The sequence below is a fragment of the Cibotium barometz genome, chromosome 34, assembly GCF_041138505.1.
Source record: "Cibotium barometz isolate CiBa-2024 chromosome 34, ASM4113850v1, whole genome shotgun sequence".
In the NCBI taxonomy this organism is placed as follows: domain Eukaryota; kingdom Viridiplantae; phylum Streptophyta; class Polypodiopsida; order Cyatheales; family Cibotiaceae; genus Cibotium; species Cibotium barometz.
In genome coordinates, this window is record NC_141079.1 from 22,355,174 (window position 1) to 22,376,660 (window position 21,487).

Here is a 21,487-nt window from a genome sequence, read left to right on the forward strand (position 1 = left end):
TGAAGATTCCTCAGCAGCAATCATGAAGACTCCGGCTTTTGTGCACCTGGAGGTGATGGACACCGATGTTTCATTTTCTTCAGGCAGGGAGGAGATTGGAGGACTCTCCGCAAGGGATACTCAGGAGTGGATTCTCGATAGTGGTGCTTCCAGGCACATGACTCCTTCCCGTTCCGGTTTACAGGATCTCTGCAGGCTTTCTGGTCATATTCTTACTGGTGATACATCCACTATCCCAGTTCACAGTGAGGGCAGGATGGAGATAGTTCCCGATGGCAGAGGGGGGAAGCATTCCTCCCAGGTGTTGTATGTTCCGGCACTTGGTTTTCATCTGTTGTCAGTGCATCAGGTTTGCAAGACTGGCGTACGGGTGGAGTTTGATGAGCATTTTGTTGCTCTCCGGGACAAAGCAACAGGCCAAGTGGTTTGGGAAGGCGGAGTGGAGAATGGAGTTTACAGGCTTTCAGCACTCTCTCTCCCAGGTCCTCAGGATTGTGATGAGTGGCAGTCTGGAAATGGCTACTCAAGTGTGGATACGCTGCAGGTGCGAGCTTTCCGAGACCAGGTGGTGGATAGCTTGCTAGTAGATGGCAGCAGTTGGCAGGAACTTTCCAGTACTGATGTTGGTAGTTCTTGTGTTCGTGAGTCAGAGGAAGCTGAACAGGTCACTTATGCTCTGATGTCTCGTAGTGTTCAGGACATAGAACTTCCAATTGTTGAGGATGTTCTTTCCACGGGGACCTTTCGGAAAGCCAGGCAGGTGGCAGGTGCTTACTTGCAGAAGGAGGTGGTTTCTCCAGGCTTTGTGGTTCCGGATTCAGAGGGGGTGGTTGACAGGTTTCATCAGGTTTCCAGGACTTGCTTGTGCACCGTAACAGGTGTTGATCCTTGTGAGCAGTGTGATGTCTCTGTGACTCAGAAGCTGTATGGTTCATTGATCTGGTTGATGGACACCAGATTGGACGGGAGCCTCCTGATGAGGCGGTTGAGCTCATGGTTGCAGATGTCTCTTTGTGAGGCAGGATTGCGTTTCCTGTGGTTTCTACGACATGCGAAGGATCATGGACTCTTGTACACAGGAGGGGGATTGTTGGATGGAGTCCGACTCCACGGTTGGAGTGACTCGGTTTGGGGAGGAGATTCGGACACGAGGGGATCTACTGATGGCCCACGAGCAGTTTTTTGGAGCAGGAGGAGGTTACATTGCAGGTTTGGGCTTCCACTAGAGGCACCCATGGTCATCCAGAGGCACTTTGTTCGTGAACAGATCGTTGCTGATGACATCTTGCTAGAGTTCTGTTCGACGGAGGACAGTACGGTGGACCTCTTCACGAAGTCGCTCTCTCAGGACTTGCTCAGGCGGCACCCCAGCTCCCAGTGGTTGGTTACACAGCCAGGAGCTGAGAGGGGGTGTTAGAAGTCATCTCCTGTCTGAATTTATACACCAGGGCCTTTGTTGTGGGTGTGCCCGTCCTTATGAGGTGTTTTCCCATTTTTCCCCACTCTCCGCATTTTTCCCCTATTTTTTCCCATTTTTCTGAGGCTTGGGAGGGCTGCCAGATGATGCCAGGAGCACCCCAGTGCTGGCCGACTGGATGTTCATCAGTCGTGGGCTTCAGGGCTGCTGGCCGACTGGTTTTGATCAGTCGTGGGCATCTGTATGCTGGCCGACTGCATTTATGCAGTCGTGGGACCTATTCAGCAGTCGTGGGCATTTTATCTACTGGCCGACTGCTCTTCCAGGGAGGTATATATAGGCCCCCAGCCCCCATACCTTATTTGTATCATTTCTCGGGATCTTCTTGTGTATATAGAGCAGAGTTACACGCCTACATCTCTCTCTCTCTTGTGCTGTTTTTCTGCCTGCGTTTTTGCACTTGTGTTCCCAGATTTGGTCATCATCTCCGCTGCATATTCTGACAGAAATTACTGGGCGAACAAAAGAAGGTGCTGGACAGGGTCCTGAACCAACATGAAAAACAGTTGGAAGGCCTCCGCAAGGAGATACAAGGAAAGAACAACAGGATTGAAGAACTGACAGCCCAAGTGAACCACCAGGAAGAGGTGATTCAGATGTTGAAAGAGACCCAGCTGCGACAAATAGGAATGCCAGAAGCTGCCCAATGATAGGGGAACTCCGGGCAGAAATGGAAGCCTAAAGGCTACGGTCAAGGACCACACAGTGGAGGAAGGGGAACTGAATATTCAGGAGGGTTTAAGGACTGACTTGGAGCAGTTGAAAGCTGCAAGTGATAAAGCTGCGGGAAGAACTGCAGACCACGAAGAAAGATTGGGTGGAGGTGGTGAAGAAGCACAAACCCCCACAGAGCATCATACATGAGACTCTCGAGGAGGAGATCCGAGAAACGCAAGAAGAATAGGGCCCTCCATGTGCAAGTACGGGGGCTACAGGCAGGGGCTTCCCCAAAGGAGGATGCCATGACACTTTGCTAGATGCTAGGAGTGGACGGGATCGCCCCCCCCCCCCCCCCCCCCCCCCCCCCCCCCCCCCCCCCCCTTGCAAACACATGGAGGGCAGGAAAGGATATGACACGAGAGCGACCCCTCATCATTAGATTCCCTGATGTCACCAGCAGACAGGCCTTCTTAGACAGGCGGGCTGCCCTCAAGGGCACACAGGTGTACATGGGAGATGATCTCACTCCAGCACAGGTGGCACACCAGCGTGAGGCGATGGGGACTGTTCATGAGGCCCGCAAAGCAGGCAAGTGGGCTATCTACAAGGATGGTAGAGTCATTATCACTGAGCACCGTCCCAAATAGGGACGCGGGGTATATGAGACCAAACACCTGGGATTGGTAGTACGGAACTGCAATGGCATGCTGTGGTCGAATCCAGGAGGGGCTTGAGAGGGGTTTACCATATATAGCCGGGAGATTCTCACAAGCAGGGATGTCATTTTTTTTATTTTTTTTACAGAGACTCGCCTAGGAGAAAGGGCTGGCTTTTTGACACCCTCGTCACACCAACCTTGATGTATGGAGCAGCTTTCTGGGGGCCACATTTATCCGATGAGGATTGGCAACGAGTTGAGAGGCCCCAGGTCATGATGTTCTCCCGTATGATCCGCAGCAAACCATCAGTCCCACACCAGATTATCCAGGCAGAGTTCGCTGCAGCCCCGATGGTAGTGGGAGGCACTCTTCCAGACAGTCACATACCTTCATCGCATCAGTCACATGGATCCCCACAGGTACCTGAGGCTTGCCCTGGAGTCCTCCAAACAGCTAGCACTTGAGGGGCACTCTGGAGTATGGTATGCACTGGTTTCCACTTGGTTCTCAGTATACGCGCTCTGCATGGACCGCCTACCCCCCCTTCAGTACAGTTTGGACTCCCCTTTTTTCCAGTTGTCTCACGAGAATACCAACCAGGTTATCCGGTCAGATCTTCTTAGCCTCTACACACATTGCACATGGATCACACCCCCGGAGCTCCCCACGAAGATGCACTTTTACAGAGACCACTTCCTCACACTCACTGAGGATGGATTCATCCAGCAGCCAGGCTACTTGAGTGTTCACATGTCCCATGCCATGCGGATTGCGATTGGCCATATACAGGTTTCTTCACACCGCCTTAGAGTGGAGACAAGTAGAGCTGAGCGCATCTTCAGAGCCGGGAAGCTCGTACGGACACCCAGAGAGGAGAGGATCTGCCGTCTATGCCACACAGAGGTTGAGACGGAGGAGCATTACATATGCCGCTGCCAGTATACTATGACATCCGCGGGAGGTTTCACTATCTATTTCATGAGGGATTCGGTCCACTCTCCAGGATCATTGACTTCCACGACCAGCGTTGCCTGGGCCTCTTCCTGCTTGAGCTCCGCAGACACAGGGACACCTTGAGACACAGGCCCCAGCCACCCCGCCCCCTCCCTCAGCAGCCAACCATCACCAGTTTCTTCCGAACCCAGGAGGTGGAGGAAACCGACATAGTGGATCTTGTGGACCCTCCACGAGCTACTCTGGACCTACCTCGCCCGAGAGGAGTTACCTCGGATTGAGCCTCTGCACTCCAAAATGCCCGATGCCCTCGACCCCCCCGTTGGCCACGATCACCTCATCAGCTCCAGATCCAGGACATGCTCCACCGCCATCGAGCAACCTTTCCACATGACATAGCTGAGGGAGACCTCTCGGCCATACTCGTCAACCCCATGCTTGACATTTTGGAGAGTGGTATACCATCTACTCGGAGCTGATGTTGCTCCCATGTTTTCATGTTCTTAGTTTTCCATGACAAGTATCCATGGACAGTTTTGTATCACCCTAATGAGATAGCTATATTTATGTTTTCATTCTGTTTTATTTTCCATTCCATGATGAGATATGCCATGGACATTATTGTACCACTTTGGTCTCATAGGCCCATTGGGTCTTTAGTAGACGCTTAATATATCTTTCTTTCTTCTTTCTTTCTTTCTCTCTGCTATCAGGATACAATCTGCCCCTTGCCTGTTCCCACCCCACCCCCACCCCCCGCGCACACACACACCCACCCTTGCTCAGGCCCCCAAGACAGCAACTAGGGGGAAATTGAAAGAGTGCACAGAGCAGAAGCAGAGTGGCACTAGAATGTGCTAAAGAGAGAGTGCAAGAGAGAGAGAGAGATATGGAGCAAACTATGCTGAATATACTGAACCAAAACAATCCCAAGCAAGAGACAGTGTTAGTCTCATAAGTGAGGGAGCAAATATGTACAAGACTGAATATGAGAAATGAGAGGCCAGCACCCACTATTTATAGTGGGGAAGTGCTGGCCGACTAGAGCTCATAAACAGGCCGACTGGAGCTGTTGGACATGGCCGACTGGAAAAATGCCAGAATGGCTAGGAAAAATCCCAAAAAAATAGTAAAAAAGGGGTGGCCAGCCCACAAGCAAGGGCCATACAAAAGGGGACCAAATGGGCACCATAAAGGAGCAAAAACTAGGGATGAAAGTGCTAACACCCCCTCTCAACACCAGATGCTGAACAAACTCCGAGAATCCGAAGATGAGGAGCCAAGGAAGCCTGAGAAACCGGCTTGGTGAACAAATCTGCAGCATTCTCCGCGGAAGGACAATACTCCAAACGCAAATCTCCAGCAAGAACCCGTTCACGAACATAGTGATACTGAATCTCAATGTATTTCGTACGAGCATGAAACACAGGGTTCTTGGCGATGGCGATGCAACTCTGATTGTCACACCAAAGAAGAGTAGAACCGGTAGGAGGACAGCCGAGCTCCTCCAATAATCTCCGCAACCATATCACCTCACATGCAGCATAACAAACTGCACGGTACTCCGCCACCTCAGTAGAGGAAAGCGCCACAGTAGGCTGCTTTTTACTGCTCCAAGAAATGGCTCCGGACCCAAGTGAAAAAACACAACCAGTGGTCGAACGCCGTGTATTTGGATCTCCAGCCCAGTCTGAGTCAGACCATCCAACAAGAGTGCGTCCTTGGCCATAAAAGATGCCAAAATCCAGAGCGCCACGCAAGTACCGAAGAACTCTGAGAGCACACCGCCAATGCTGCTGACGGGGTTTGGATGAGAAGGAACTCAATAAACTGACTGTGAAGCATATGTCCAATCGGGAGTAGGTCAACCATACCAAACAACCGACGAGAACCCGATACTGTTCCTGATCAGTCCCTAGAGAAGCATCAAGTGAAGAAAGCTTCTCACCAATATCCATAGGAGAAGTTACTGGTTTGCACCCAGTCATCTGAAATCTGTCGAGAATCTCCCGAGTGTACTTCTGCTGAGAGAAGAAAATGCCCTTCGAGGTCTGCCAAATCTCAAAGCCAAGAAAATAATGCAAGAGGCCCAGATCCGTCATCTCAAACTCTGTCTCCAAAGCATCCATAACAGAACAGATCTGCACAGAATAAGAACCTGTAAAGATGAGGTCATCAACATAGACCACAATGATAACAATCAACCCCCTCTCCATGAGGATATAAAGGTTCGAATCTGCATGAGAACGGCGCAGGCCGAGCTTCTGAAAGAACTCATCAATCCGCTGGTACCAAGCCCGCGAAGCCTACTTTAGACCATATAAAGCCTTCTTCAGCCGGTACACATGATCCTGTTTGCCCGGAACAACAAATCTTGGCGGCTGATCAATATAAACCCCCTGTGTAAGCTCTCCATTCAAGAAAGCCGACTTGACGTCCATCTGGAAAACGGGCCATCTATGATGTCCTGCAAGTGCAAGAACGGTGCGAATGGTAGTCATCCGGGCCGTCGGAGCGAAGGTGTCATCGAAGTCGACACCAGGGCGCTGACCATAACCCTTGGCAACCAACCTCGCCTTGTGCTTGTCCAAGTTGCCATCAGCTCGGAACTTTGATTTGAAAATCCAACGCACACCAATCACCTTACGCTGCAGAGGCCGAGGCACCAAAATCCAAGTGCCATTCCATTCGATAGCATCCAGCTCTGTCTACATAGCATGACGCCAAGACTCATGTGAAAGAGCCTCGTCTACAGAAGTGGGATCAAAAGGACCATTAATGATTGTAGACATAAGAGCATCTGGAAGAACGCCGAAGAGAACCAAGCGGAGGAGCAGAAGGAAGCTCACGTAACCCAGAGTCACGAACTGTCTGATAATACCAACCAGGTACAGATCTGCTCGAACTCGCCGGAGGAGGAGCAGGGTCATCATCATCTGACTGAGAATCCTTAGCTGGAGGTGTAACAATAACAGCGGGAGCAGGAGGAGGAGGAGGAGGAGGTGCAGGAAGAAGAAGCTCACCACCCCCCTCTAAAGATATAGGAGTCTCGTCGAACACCACATCATGGCTCACAACAACTTTACCGGCTTGAGGATCACAAAGACGATATGCCTTGGACACAGTGCTGTATCCGAGAAAAGTCATGCGCTGAGACTTCGAGTCCAACTTGGAGCGGTGCTCCTTAGGCACATGAATATACGCGGTACATCCAAACATCCGGAAATGAACAACGGAGGGCTTCTCACCATGGAAAGCCTCATATGGAGTTTTGTTGGGAAGAGCAACAGTAGGAGACCTATTCTGAATGTAGACAGCAGTGGAAGCCGCCTCAGCCCAGAAACGTCGAGGTAATGAAGAATGCTCAAGCATAGCACGGGCCATCTCCATAATGGTCCTGTTCTTCCTCTCGGTAACTCCATTCTGTGATGGAGTATATGTTGTAGTAAGCAGTCTCCGAATGCCATGTGTCTTGCAATATTGCTGAAACTCCTGGGATGTAAACTCACCTCCTCCATCGGTCCTAGGAGCCTTGACCGAGTGACCGGTCTCTTTTTCCACCTCGGCTTTCCAATCACAGAAGTGATGAAAAGTCTCATCCTTGGTCTTCAGAAAGAAAACCCAAGTATATCTGGTAAAATCATCCACCATCACGAGCATGTACACGCCTTACTCAAAGACGCGGTACTCATAGGACCACATAAGTCTGCATGAATGAGAGCAAGTGATGTCGAAGATCTATGTGTCGCCTCCTTCGGAAAGGCGGCTCGGTGTTGCTTCCCCTGTAAACAAGAGGAACAAGCAAAAGATGGAGCCTTGATGGTCGGTAATCCATCAACCAACCCATCCTTCGAAGCTCGCTGCAGAAGCTCATAGCTCAAATGGCCAAACCGAGCATGCCAAAGAGCAGAAGAAGCACCAGAAGAAAGCAGAGCGGTCAATTTGTAGAGGCCACTATCGTGGACTCCCTGAGCCAAGATGCTACCAGTCGCCTTATCACGAATGGTAATCTCATAACGAGAAAAGATCACCTCCGCACCCTGAGCTGTAAGAGCACTCACTGACAAAAGGTTAAAAGCCAAATCTGGAATATGCAGAATGTCAGAGAAGTACCTCTTGTCCTCGTCAGAACGTAAGATGGGGATTCTTCTTTATGGCCTCAAGTTCCACTTGCATGGCTTTTCTCCAAGTCTCCTGGGACAGAGCTTCCTTAACTGAAGTAGGCTCCTTGTCCTAAATGATACAAAACATCAAGGCATAATTTACCTGTAAATGCTCCGCTGACTGACTTTTGTCACAAACTCTGTGCGATCTTCAAGGTCCATCCTCCATGGTCCACTCGGAGGGATACTTCGTCACACCAGACACCCGAATGGTATCCAACAACCACTTCAGTACCTAAACAGAACGCAGAGCCGCCTACTGCTACATGGCAAATCTCCAACCTCGGGATCAACCTCTCCTACTGACTGAGGCTAGCTAGTTGGAACAATAGCCCTAGACTCATCCTCATACTCATCTCGCTCTCCAAGAAGCGGTGGCTCCTCGACAGTGGAAGCTGTAACATGCTTATCAAAGACAAGATCTCTGCTGACAACAATCTTATTCCGCTCTGGGTCATATAGCCTGTAGCCTTTGAAAAGAGAGTTCTATCCCACAAAAACAAGCTTCTCGGACTTGGAGTCAAGCTTCCCCCTCTACTTCTTCGGAATGTGAACATAGGCATCACTCCCAAAAACACGGAAATGGGACGCATCTAGTTTCTTGCCAAAATAAGCCTCAAATGGAGTCACCTTAGGCACTGCAATCATCGGAGATCGGTTGAGGATATGAACGGTCGTAGCCACAGCCTCTCCCCGAGGAAGGTCGCAATGCTCCAACATCGTCCTCACCATCTCCATCACAGTCTGGTTCTTTCGTTCAACCACTCCATTCTCTGAAGGGGACCCAGTATTGGCCAACTCCCGCTTGATGCCATTCTCCACACAAAAGCATTGGAAGAGAATTCCCCTCCTTTGTCAGCCCGAACAAACTTCACCTGCAATCCAAACTCCTTTTCCACCAAAGCATAGCAGTCCTTGAACCGAGCAAAGGCTTGGTCCTTATGTGGTAGAGAGTACACCCATGTAAACCTGCTACAATCATCCACAATCAACATGAAATACAAGGCTCCTCCTGAAGATGGGGTCTGCATAAGCCCACATAAATCAGTGTGAACCAACTCCAGTGGTTTCGAAGCCCGCTTGGTAGCCTGCTTTGGAAAAGACTCCCTGTGCTGCTTCCCATGAATGCAAAAACTGCAATGTCCCTGTCTACTGCCAACATCTAGCAAGCCATCCACCATTTGCTCCTAGAAACCCTGCCACAACGCGTCCACATTCAAGTGGCCAAAACAAAAATGCCAAGCTGAGTTCCTATAAGAGAAGAGAGTGCTGAGAGTTTGTAAATCCCTTTCTCCACTCCGCCTTCCCAAACAACCTCGCCCGTTGCTTTGTCCTGGATAGCAACTGAATGCTCATCAAACTCAACCTACATGCCAGTCTTGCAAACCTCATGCATTGGCAAAAGATGAAAACCAAGAGATGGGACATAAAGAACCGGGAAGGAATGCTTCCCCCCTCTGCCATCGAGAACGATCTCCAACCTACCCTCACTCTGAATCGGGATAGTGAACTTGTCACCAATAAAGATGTGACCTGTTTGCCTCCGAAGGTCCTGTAGGCAACTCTCGGGAAGGAGACTATGAGGGCAAAAGAGACCAAAGGACCGAATATACGAGAGATCAAAGCAAATCACACAGCATGCAATGGGGATGTATATATAAATGATGAAATCCAGTACAGGAACTCTATATGAGACTCCGAAGGAGTAGAGGCGGCTGCTGTCCCATAAATGCAGATAACAGTGCCGTAGTAAGCCTGATGTAAGCGCCAATATATCCCTGATGTAAGGCTGATGTAGACGCTGAAGTACTCCTTATGAAGAAACGCTGAAGTCAGCCTGATGGTGTGCTGAAGACAAACACAGAACTATACCTGATGGTGAAAACGTTGAGATCAGCCCTGATGTAGGCGATGACAAACGCAGAACACGATGATGTAGGCGATGGAGAAACGTTGTAGACAGCCCTGATGTAGGCGATGAGTCAAGCAGAAGAGAGAGGTAGTTTGCACCAGTCGTAGGCGACCTTCGCCAGCAGCAGAGATGGCAGCTTGCACCTATCGGTAGGCGGCCTGCACCAGCAGCAGAGAAGGCAGATTGCGCGCTGATGGGGGCCCAGATGTTGGCGACTAGTAGAGAAGGTGCTCTTGTCTGTTGTGTTGAATAAAGATGCGCCTCATATTTATATAGAAAGGAAGGGTGCTAGTCGGTCAGCAGAGGCTGTCGGCCAGCAGATAAAGTGAAGTCAAATGACCAAATAGCCCTTTTTGGGCTGGGTAAAATACCCTTTTGGGTATATTTACAAACACCCCCTCTCAGACCAAAAAGGGATCATGAGAGAAGATGAGGGGAAAACAACTTTGGTTGTCGAAGATGAGGACCATGTGATTTGAGACCGGAGTAGAGGCTTCTGAGTTTGGGAGGTACTGGAAGAATGCCACAATGCAAGAGGTTTTCACATGCATGAACGCCCATTTTTGGGTTTTCATTCATACATGCGCCCCAAACACAAAAACATAATGCTATGCATAGGGAATGCAAGATGGAAAAAAATGCAATGCAGTGGGTTTTCACATGAGCCATGCCCTCATGGAGTTTTCACTGACTCATGTGCCCAATACAAAGATGATAAAAAATGTGAAAGGAGAGGAAGATCCCCCTCTCAATGTGCGGAGGATGATGGTGGTGGACCAATGCCGATCCAATCGCAAAGACACTCGAGAATGGGGCGGTTGACGGACATCGTAAGGATGTTTGCATGGTTGTCCACCGTAGGAATGTTCTAGAGTCAGATGGTACCAAGCTCAACCTGTTCCCTGGTAAAATGAAAATGGACACCCACATGCTTGGAACGGTTAGAAAAAATGGGATTGCCAGCAAGGGCAATCGCACTCTAATTGTCGACGAAGGTGATAGAAGCAGTGTCAACGGGGACGCGCCTCTCCGTAAGAAGATGACGAAGATACATAGCCTCAGTGGTGGCGTCGTAGAGGGCCTGGTATTCGGCTTCAGCGGAAGAACCTACAACAGTTTCCTGCTTTTTGCTAGACCAAGAGAGGGGCAGATCCGAGGAAGTACAGATAACCACCATGAGAACATCGGGAATTGAAATCACCAGCCCAGTCGGAGTCTGTGTAACCACGCAGGGTGATCCCACGACTATAGTGAAGTCCATACAAAAAGGTACATGCTAGATAGCGAACAACCCTCATTGCTGAACTCCAATGTGGCCCCTTAGGAGCATTGAAATACTGACTTAAAATGGATGTGCAATAGGAGATATCACGACGAGAACTTGTGACCCAACCACTTGGCGGTAGGCTCGCTCTTCATGTGGAGGTGAGTCCACTTCCTTTGATAGTTTGATGGTGGGATCGATAGCACCATCAGGAAATTAGAAAGTAATGAGTTGGAAACAGTGCTTCTGTTGAGACACAAAAATACCATCAGGATGTTGGACCACCTCCATGCCAAGGAAATATGAGAGAAGACCAAGATCAATCATCTCAAAAGTTCGTCTAAGCTGTGCCATGATATCAGCCATTTTGGCTTGATGTGAACCAGAAATAATGAGGTCATCGACATACAGCACTAGGTAGCAAAGCATCCCCTGATCAGTGTGAATATAGATATTGGGGTCACAGTGAGATCAAGCTCACGACCAGCCAAGGGGCAGCTCACGACCAGCAAAGGGGCTGGTGCCTGAAGTCGGCCAGGACGCCTGAACACGTCGGGTAGCACATCAGCAGTCGGCCAGCATCAGAAGACAGCCGACTGCCCTCCACACCTCAGGCAAAAATGGAAAAATACATGGAGAGTGAAGAAAAATGGGAAACACTAAAAACAGGCAGGCATACCCACACCAGAGGCCTTGGTGTAGTGTACAGACACGAGATGACTGCTAACACCCCCTCTCAGCTCCTAGATGTGGAACCAACCCCAGTGAGCCGGAGTGCCGCCGGAGCATAGCCTGAGGTAGAGACTTCGTGAAGAGGTCTGCCACATTGTCCTCCGTCGAACAATAAAGAAGCAAGATGTCACCAACCAAGATCTTCTCACAAACAAAGTGATATTGTATCTCTATGTGCTTGGTCTGCGCATGGAATCCGAGCAATAGCGATCCAGCTCTGGTTATCGCACTGGATGACCGTGGGCTCCTTTTGTGGAAACCCAATCTCGCCAAGCAACCTTCGCAGTCACACAACCTCGCAAGCAGCAACACAAGTAGCCCGGCACTCTGCCTCTATAGACGACAAGGCAATAGTCGGCTGCCTCTTGCCGCTCCATGAAACAGCTCCTGAGCCGAGGGTAAAATTGTAGCCTGATGTAGATCTCCTCGTGTTTGGATCTCCTCCCCAATCTGAGTCACTCCAACCTTGGAGTCGAACTCGGTCCTTTGTTTCACCTCAATTGTCGTAGAAGAGTCCAAGATCCTTCATACCCTACAGATACCGCAAGATCCGCAATCCTACGTCCCAATGAGACTTCAACAGCATCTGCATAAACGAACATGTGCATAAACGAGCTCCATTGTCGTAGAAGAGTCCAAGATCCTTCATACCCTATAGATACCGCAAGATCCGCAATCCTGCGTCCCAATGAGACTTCAACAGCATCTGCATAAACAAGCTCAACAACCCCACAGAAAAGCTCAAGTCCAATCTGGTGTTCAGCACCAGATCAATGAACCAACTAGCTTCCGATACAAAGAGGCATCAACCAGCTCACAAGGATCATTCACTGTAAGCTTCGTGTACAGGTCCATCAGTGATGTGATAGGCTTGCAGTTCTCCATCCCAAAGGCCTCAAGCAACTCATGGACATACCGCTGCTAAGAGACAAAGAACCCCCTCTGGGTCTACCAGCTCTCCAATCCCAAGAAGAAGTGGAGTACGCCTAGAGCGATCATCTCAAACTCCTTTGACAAGGCAGCCTTCGTCACTGCAATGTGTTCCACATGACCGCCAATGAGAATGAGGTCATCCACATAAAGGATGATCAACATGACCATGCCGCGTTCCCGAAAGAGACACAAGTTAGGATCTGCAACAACTGATCTCTGAAATCCAGTCCGTAGAAAGAAGGAATCAATCTTCTGATTCCAAGCCCTAGGAGCTTGCTTAAGACCATACAAGGCCTTCCGCAACCTATAAACCATCCCCTTTGATCTTGGAACCTCGAAGCCTGGAGGCTGCTCAACATACACCTCCTTCTGCAGGTCACCATTAAGGAACGCGGATTTCACATCCATCTGATATACGGGCCACCGCTGAGAAGAAGCAAGGGCAAGAACAGTCCAAATCGTGGTCATCCTCGCTGTCGGTGCAAAGGTATCCTCATAGTCAATGCCAAGCCACTGAGCATAACCCTTAGCCACAAGTCTGGCTTTGTGTTTGTCCACCGACCCATCTGACATATACTTGGTCTTGAAGACCCACTTGACACCAATGACTGACCGTTTTGACGGCCTCAGAACCAACTCCCCAAGTTTTATTCTTCTCTATGGCATCCAATTCCACCTACATGGCTTTTCTCCAAGTATCCTGTGCAAGGGCTTCCTTGACGGAAGTGGGCTCTTTGTCCCGCATGATACGAGACATCAAAGCATAGTTTACCTATAAGAGCTCCACTGAATGACTTTTGTCACGAACTCTATGCGATCTTCGAGGTCCGTCCTCTATGGTCCATTCAAAGGGAAGCTCCGTAACACCGAACTCCCAAAGGGTATCTAACAACCACCTAGATACTCGAACAGAACGTAGAGCCTCCTGTTGCTGCGTGGGCTCATCTCCAACCGCGGGCTCAACCTCCTCAACTGACTGAGGCTGTCTAGCTAGAACAATCGACTGGGAATCATCATTAGAAACATCTAGGTCTCCAAGAAGTGGCAGCTCATCACCAGTGGAAGCTGGAACATGCTCATCCAAAACCACATCTCTGTAGACGACAACCTCGTTCCGCTCCAGGTCATACAGCCTGTATCCTTTGGAAAGAGAGTTATATTCCACAAAAAAAAGCTTATGGGACTTTGAGTCAAGCTTCCCCCTCTGCTTCTTTGGAATATGAACATATGCATGACTCCCAAACACACAGAAATGGGAGACATCTGGTTTCCTGCCAAAATACGCCTCAAAGGGAGTCATGTTCGGTACTTAAGTCACCGGAGAACAGTTGAGGATATGGACTACCGTAGCCACAGCCTCTCCCCAAAGTGGACGAGGAAGATCGCGATGCTCCAACGTCCTCGCCATCTCCACCACAGTCCTATTCTTACACTCAACTACTCCATTCTCTGAAGGCGAACCTGTATTGGCCAGCTCCCGCCTGATGCCATGTTCCGCACAAATGCATTGGAAGAAAACTCTCCTCCTTTGTCAGCCCGAAGAGTCTTTATCTGCAAGCCAGACTCTTTCTGCACCATCACATGCCACTCCTTGAACCGAGCAAAAGCTTTGTTCTTCTGGGAAAGGAAATAAACCTAAGTGAATCTGCTACAATCATCAAGCAGCAGCATAAAATACAAAGAACCTCCCAAGGATGGCGTCTGCATAGGTCCACAAGTCAGTGTGTACCAACTCCAAAGGTTTCGAAGCCCGCCTGGAAGCCTGCTTCAGAAAAGATTCCGTGTGCTACTTACCACGAATGCAAGAACTACAGCGCCCCTACCTATTGCCAACATCTGGCAAGCCAACCACCATCTGGTCACGGAAAGCTCGCCGTAGCGCATCCACATTCAAGTGGCCAAACCGAAAGTGCCACAAGTCACCAAGCCCTGTAAGAGAGGAGAGTGCTAAGAGTTTGTATATACAGTTATCCGCTCCGCCTACCCAAACAACCTGGCCTCTCTCTCTCTGCCCTGTAGAGCAACAGAATGCTCCTCAAACTCCACTCGAAAGCCAGTCTTGCAAACCTCATGCACTAACTGTTAGTACATTCATCCCCAGTTTTTGCCCATTTCTGGTGTCCTTTTGGTCCCTTTTGCATGGCCCTTGATTGTGGGCTGGCCACCCCTTTTTTTCATATTTTTCTCGGATTTTTCCAAGCCCATTTGGTATTTTACCAGTCGGCCAGCTCCTCTACTCCAGTCAGCCAGCTTATTTAGCTCCAATCGGCCAGCTCTCCTCACCTATAAATAGGTGGGGCTGGCCTCTCACTTTTCATTCAGTCTTGTACATATTTTGCTCCCTCACTTATGAGACTCCTTGTGTCTCTTGCTTGGGACTGTTTTGCTTCAGTATATTCAGCATAGTTGCTCCATACCTCTCTCTCTCTCTTGCACTCTCTATTCAGCACACTCTAGTGCCCCTTTGATTCCACTCTGTGCACTCTTTCATGGTATCATCACTCTGGGTTCAGCGACTCCTCTGCTGCCCCAGATTCAGCCCTATTTTCAGCACCCTCTCCTCTGCGTTTTTCTCAGATTTGCAGCCTCTTTGTTGCTGCGTTTTCTGGACAGCATCTGCTAATCACTTCCTCCTCAGTTTGGCTTCATCGCTTGCAGCCATCACGTAATTTTCTGATCAGTATTTCATTGCACGTGGAGTTTGAACTTGGGCGGCCTGTTTTTTCAGGACAGCAGCCCTTTTCTAGCTGCGTTTTCCTCTCCGGTGGTCATTCCCTTTTGCAGAGCGGGTTTGTGGTGTTTCGGGCTTTGGTGGCACCCTTGGTACCTATGGAGGACACTTCTTCTTCTGAGATTGTGCGTTTTTTCTTGAGGAGAGCCCAAGCTACAGTCCTAGTTGATGCCTTTCCCTCTTGCACCCTCTTACAGCATATTCCCAAGCCCTGTGTGGCTGCCTTTTCTCTCTATATCAAATCCGCATTTTTTGCTTCCCTCTTCTAGTGGCCTCAAGGTTGGAGGTACAGTCGACAGAAGCTTCTGCGTTTTTTGCTACAGGAGGATTTTCGGGTGCTATCCAACCTCTTACTCTCTTGTTATTTCCTAGATGAGGCAGACAAGTTGGATGGTGGTAACTTTCAGTCATGGAAGTTGCAAGTTACTTCTATTCTCAGGGAGTATGGTTTGGTGGAGTTTCTCGCGTACAAGAATCGGTGCTTGCCGGACCTTGCCTCTACGGAGGATGTGTGTCGCTGGAGGAAGACTGACGGACAGATCTTTGGCTTTCTCCTCTTGAATTGTCAGGATTCGGTTCTTCAACACTTCATCTATGCTCCTGAAGATGGTTCTACTTTCTATGTGTGGCAGTTGCTTTGTGACCTGTATGGTGATGCCAGTGATCGGCAAATGCTTTCTACTTATGGGTGCTATGCAGCCAGTGATCTTGTGGATACTTCTGTTGGAGATGTTCCTGCAACGAAGGATAGTGGGCCAATTCTGCTCATTGCATCTGAGGAGTTTGTTTCTCCTATTGCCTTGCCTTCAGTTTTTGTGCATACTTCTCCTTGCAAGAATGATATCTCTGGTAATGTTTTTGAGGACGACAGTGGGCTATCTTTGCTCACAGCTTCTGAGGGCGATTTGTCTCCTATTGCTTCGCCTCCGACTCTTTCTTCGACACCTAGTGACCAGGATGTGTTGCTGGTCCCTTTGCCTTCTATGGAGGAGCCTGCTTCTACGCTGTGTGATGCTATTGAGGAGGCTACTACTACTTCAAGTACCACTATAGTGAACGTTCCTCTTTCCCTTACTCTGTGTGAGGATTCTGGATTGTGGTCAGGTGTGTCCGTGACCGTGCCTAGGACACAGTGGTACTTCCAGGGATTGAAGGATTGGGATTTGGATTTGGTTGGGCTTGTGGAGTCCCGACATCAGTTTTCAAAGGGGGCAGTTGAGTGCGATGCCGACCTTCGAGGAGGGTGCTATTGTACAACATTTGGCTACTCTTGGTATACAGTTGGAGCAAATGGACTCTTTCTTTTGAGGGTATTAATCTTCTTGGAGCTACAGACTTCTAGGGATTCTTGTGACACTGTATTTTCATTAGGGTTTGGCACCGATATTTGGAGTAGCACGACGCAACCTACATGGTTGTTTTCTTCTAGAAGAGCAATGTACCTGGCAGCTTGTTCTGTTGCTTTTGTAGGTGAGTTGCTGTGGAGATTGCTTATGGAGCTTTCATGGTACCTGTTGTTGCTGCATTCTTTTGTCTTTGACAGAGGACGACTTCTTCGGCTTCTCGGAGTATGTTTAGTATCTGACGCTGAGAGGGGGTGTTAGCACATTCATCCCCGGTTTCTGCCCATTTCTGGTGTCCTTTTGGTCCCTTTTGGATGGCCCTTGATTGTGGGCTGGCCACCCCTTTTTTTCATATTTTTCTCGGATTTTTCCCAGCCCATTTGGTATTTTACCAGTCAGCCAGCTCCTCTGCTCCAGTCGGCCAGCTTATTTAGCTCCAGTCGGCCAGCTCTCCTCGCCTATAAATAGGTGGGGCTGGCCTCTCACTTTTCATTCAGTCTTGTACATATTTTGCTCCCTCACTTATGAGACTACTTGTGTCTCTTGCTTGGGACTGTTTTGCTTCAGTATATTCAGCATAGTTGCTCCATATCTCTCTCTCTCTTGCACTCTCTATTCAGCACACTCTAGTGTCCCTTTGCTTCCGCTCTATGCACTCTTTCACTAACATCAGATAAAAACCAAGTGCGAGGACATAACGAACACAAGAGAAAAGCTTCCCCCCTCTGCCATCGGGAATGATCTCCATCCGGCCCTCCCTGTGAATCGGTATGGTGGAATTGTCGCCAATGAAAATGCGACCTGGCTGCCGTTTAAGATCCTGTAAGAAATCACTAGAAGGAGTCATGTGCTTGGAAGCACCACTATCAAGAATCCACTCCCGGGTATCCCTGGCGATGAAGCCAACTGCCTCCTCGCTCGAAGAAGATGAAGCATCTTTGTCCAAAATCTCCAAGTGCACAAAGGTTGGAGTCTTTATAGCTGAAGCTGAAGAATCAGCACTCTTCCCGTTATTCTGCTTGGGACACTTCCTCCAATAGTGGCCTTTCTCGCCACAATCGTTACAAGTCCATTCAACCTTCAGTTTCTCACGGTCTGAATCGGGCTTCTTCTCAAAAGACTTCTCCGACAAAGACTTTCCTTTGCCCTTATTGTTGTTACGACCTTTCAACCGTTGGCCAGTCAAGGCCTCGGAACCTCCGCCCTATAGAGGGTTCGTAAATCGCTCTTCTTGGTCCAAGACCATTGGCACAAGCTCCTCCCACGTGATGGTGCTAAGCTTGCCACTAGTGATCAAAGAGTAAAATGTTGAGTACTGCAAGGGCAAATGGGACAACAACGTGATGGCCATATCCTCTGACGATCTCTTTCCATGCCTGGAGAACCTCCTGCTGAAGAGCCTGCAATTTGTTGATGTGCTCCTGCATCATCATCGACTTTGCAGGATTCATCACCCGCATCTGAACTTCCAAGGAGATCCTCTTCATGGGTGATACCCTGTTGTACAGAGAAGCCAAATGCTGCCAAATCCCTCTAGCCAACATCATATGCTTTATGTGATTGATCACCTGTGGTGTGCAATTTAGGAAGATGAAAGAACGGACGCGGGCATTGACACGATCCCATGACTGTGCCTGAGCCTCCCGTTCCTTCCATATAAAGGGTAACTCCCCGTCTTCCAACTCCGGCCGTGGAACACCAACAACAATGAAATTAGCCAAGTCATAAGACTCCAAAACGGACTCCATCATTACCTTCCATATGCCGTAGTTGTTCCCGCCCAACTGTCGGTCCACCGGGAACGTGGGGAGTTTTGGGATCTTCATGTGCTTCTCAACCATCTCAAGGGTTCACAAGGTCTTGTGAAGGGAGGGTGGGTTGGAGGGTCTCCAATCAACACCTCAAATCAACAAACCCTCGACGTCCCACTGTCTCCAAGCTTCAAGCCACCTGGGGCTCTGATACCATGTCAGAATGCACAGCGGAAATGAAGACAACTGCTTAGAGAGCAAAACATAGATGAAAGAGAGAGAGAGAGAGAGAGAAGCTATGTAACTCTGCTATATACACTCAAAAAAATCCCAGAATACACAAGTGGGAAGTGTGGGGGCCAAGGGGCCATGTTATATGGCCCCAAGCTGCTGATCGGCCAGCCTAAAACAGGCCAACAGCAGCCCAAGTTCACAACCAGCCAAGGGGCAGCTCACGACCAACAAAGGAGCCAGTCGGCCAAGTGCCTGAAGCCTGCCAGGACACTTGAACAGGTCGGGTAGCACACCAGCAGTCGGCCAGCATCAGAAGATAGCCGACTTCCCTCCACTGTCCACACCTTAGGCAAAAATGGGAAAATACATGGAGAGTGAGGAAAAATGGGGAAACACTAAAAATGGGCGGGCACACCCACAACAAAGGCCCTGGTGTAGTGTACAGACAGGAAATGACTGCTAACAAATATGTGAGCCAGTGTATAGTAATTCTTCCTAACCTAACTTGCGGCCCTCTATCCATGCCACTCCACCAAGGAGTTAATCTTAGCCTCCAAAATGACCCCATAAATCTTGGCCAAAGTGTGCCCAATCATAATGTTTATGTAATTATTTGGAATCTGGATCCAAGGGGTCTCCTACTTTATGAATAGCCACATAAGGCCCTATTGAAGATTTGAGCTGGGATGGGGGCAAAGACAGTGTAGCCAAGTGCGATGAGATAAATCCATGGCATGGCAGATCAAGTTACTAAGGACGAGTAAAATATGCTTCTTTGGAGTGCAGAAATCAGCAGCACACTCTTGGTCCTGTTGAAGATAAGATCTCACACATAAGCTCTCCTTTGAGAAAAGAGGTGGTAGAGCCCTTCATGGCCGAACTGGAAAAATAACACATTATGCCATTCTCACAAGTCGCAACTGATGCTGCCACTCAACTAGGCTCTCATTATTTGAGTTAAGACAAAGCCATGGCATGGCAGATCAAGTTACAAACGACCCACAGGATATGCTTCTTTAGAATGCACAAATTAGCAGCACACTTCCTTGGCCCGACATCCTTGGGAGGGGTGATCACTCTCTTTACAAGATCCGAGGACTGTTAAAATCACCGCCTTCATTAAAGAGGTGTTTTATCACCGAGAGGAACTCAATGGACCAGCCACACCCAAAACTAGTTAGATGTTAGCTTCTCGGGATTTCATTCATTTTGTTTTTGCACAGGCACCTAGGTACTCCTTGATTAGGTCTCAAAGAGCTATTTGCACATATATCTCTCTCCTCGAACCCTGATGCTCCCATGTTTCAACTTGATAGACAAGAAACCAACAAAGCATACAAGGAGATCTCCTCCAGGTGCCTATTGGAATTTGGAAGCACATCAGAGAAATTAGAAGTTGCACTTCCGTTCTAAGAATGGTATTATCCAGATTCCAGCCAACAGTGGCACGTGCCAGACAGGAAAGGTATCACCCCATGCAACTTTGAGAAGTGGAAACAAGGAACACATTCCAAAGCAGCACACAGCACTTGCCAGCTTTCCGACTTTGGCGAAATTGACATGGGAGCACTTCTTGTTCAAATGCCCAATATAGTATGACTCTTAAATAAAACCCTTTTTGCCCAACGAAGCAACACAGACAACATGCTTAGAGCCGAGGCTTGTAAGCCATCAGATCACACAGAGGCTCAATACATCTCACCAGTGCCATGGAGCACATGAAGACTACTTCTGAGAAGCACATGATGGACCTGAGGACAACATCATCAAGCTATCAGGAACCCAACACCCAAATCATCGTTGGCGACAGACTTTATTTGAAATCTGCCTTGATCACTCAAAATAACAATGATGCATCCAACTCGTGTGGCAGGCACAATGAAACATCCTTCCCCATAAAAGCACACATTTTGTGAAAAAGGGTGTGTCTTGAAATTGTCTTCATCATGGCTACGATCAAAGTAAATTGCAAATGCTATTTACTTCAGTCTAAAATATGCCACAAAAAGGGCGCAGAACCCCATATATATATTATAGCAGTTCTAAGCTAGGGGAAAAAAAAATAATAAGATCGAAGATTTCACCCTAGAAAAATGATCTTTAGAATTTTAAGGCGAAAACAGAAATAAAAATTAGCAGAACGAACAAAAAACCTTGTTGAGGGCTTACCTCGTCCACGTACTCAGCAAGGCCAGGGTGAAGGAAAGACTGTGCGAAGAGCACACAGGGCTTTGGACGAACCATAACTAGAAGCTCTGTTTGCCCGTTTTCAGTCCCACTCGCGAGATGGGCTCCTGAACATCGCCAACAGAAAGCGAAAGAAAAAATTATCTGCTCTTCCTGCCTGTAAGCTATCGCACTGCTCCTAATAATAAGTCACAAGTTCCCAACTCGAAAAAATGTAAAATTATACAAATAAGGCACCAAAATGTTTTGTTTCTTTGAATTAATTAATTAATATGAAAAGGCACCAACAGGCACCAAAATGTTTTGTTTCTTTGAATTAATTAATTAATATGAAAAGGGCACCAAAATCATTTGGATACATAAAATTATTTATTTTAACAAACATAAAATTATTTATTTTATTGCTAATCTGTGCAAACTTCTCTCTCTGCCTGATGCAACAAGGAGTTCTTACTCTGCGATTCCTCTCTCTGCTTGATGCGACAAG

The 21,487-nt window shown here is 48.5% G+C and overlaps 1 protein-coding gene across 1 annotated transcript in view; it reads right to left on the reverse strand.

Moving 5' to 3' along the window:
- The window catches only part of EMB2016 (mRNA methyltransferase EMB2016), a 96,401-nt gene extending 75,179 nt beyond the window's left edge, over nt 1–21,222 (reverse strand). The window contains 1 exon segment of the mRNA XM_086773847.1: nt 20,983–21,222. Coding sequence (XP_086629973.1) covers nt 20,983–21,057 — 75 coding nt within the window. The 5' untranslated portion in view covers nt 21,058–21,222.
- Between the last annotated feature and the right edge of the window lie 265 nt (nt 21,223–21,487).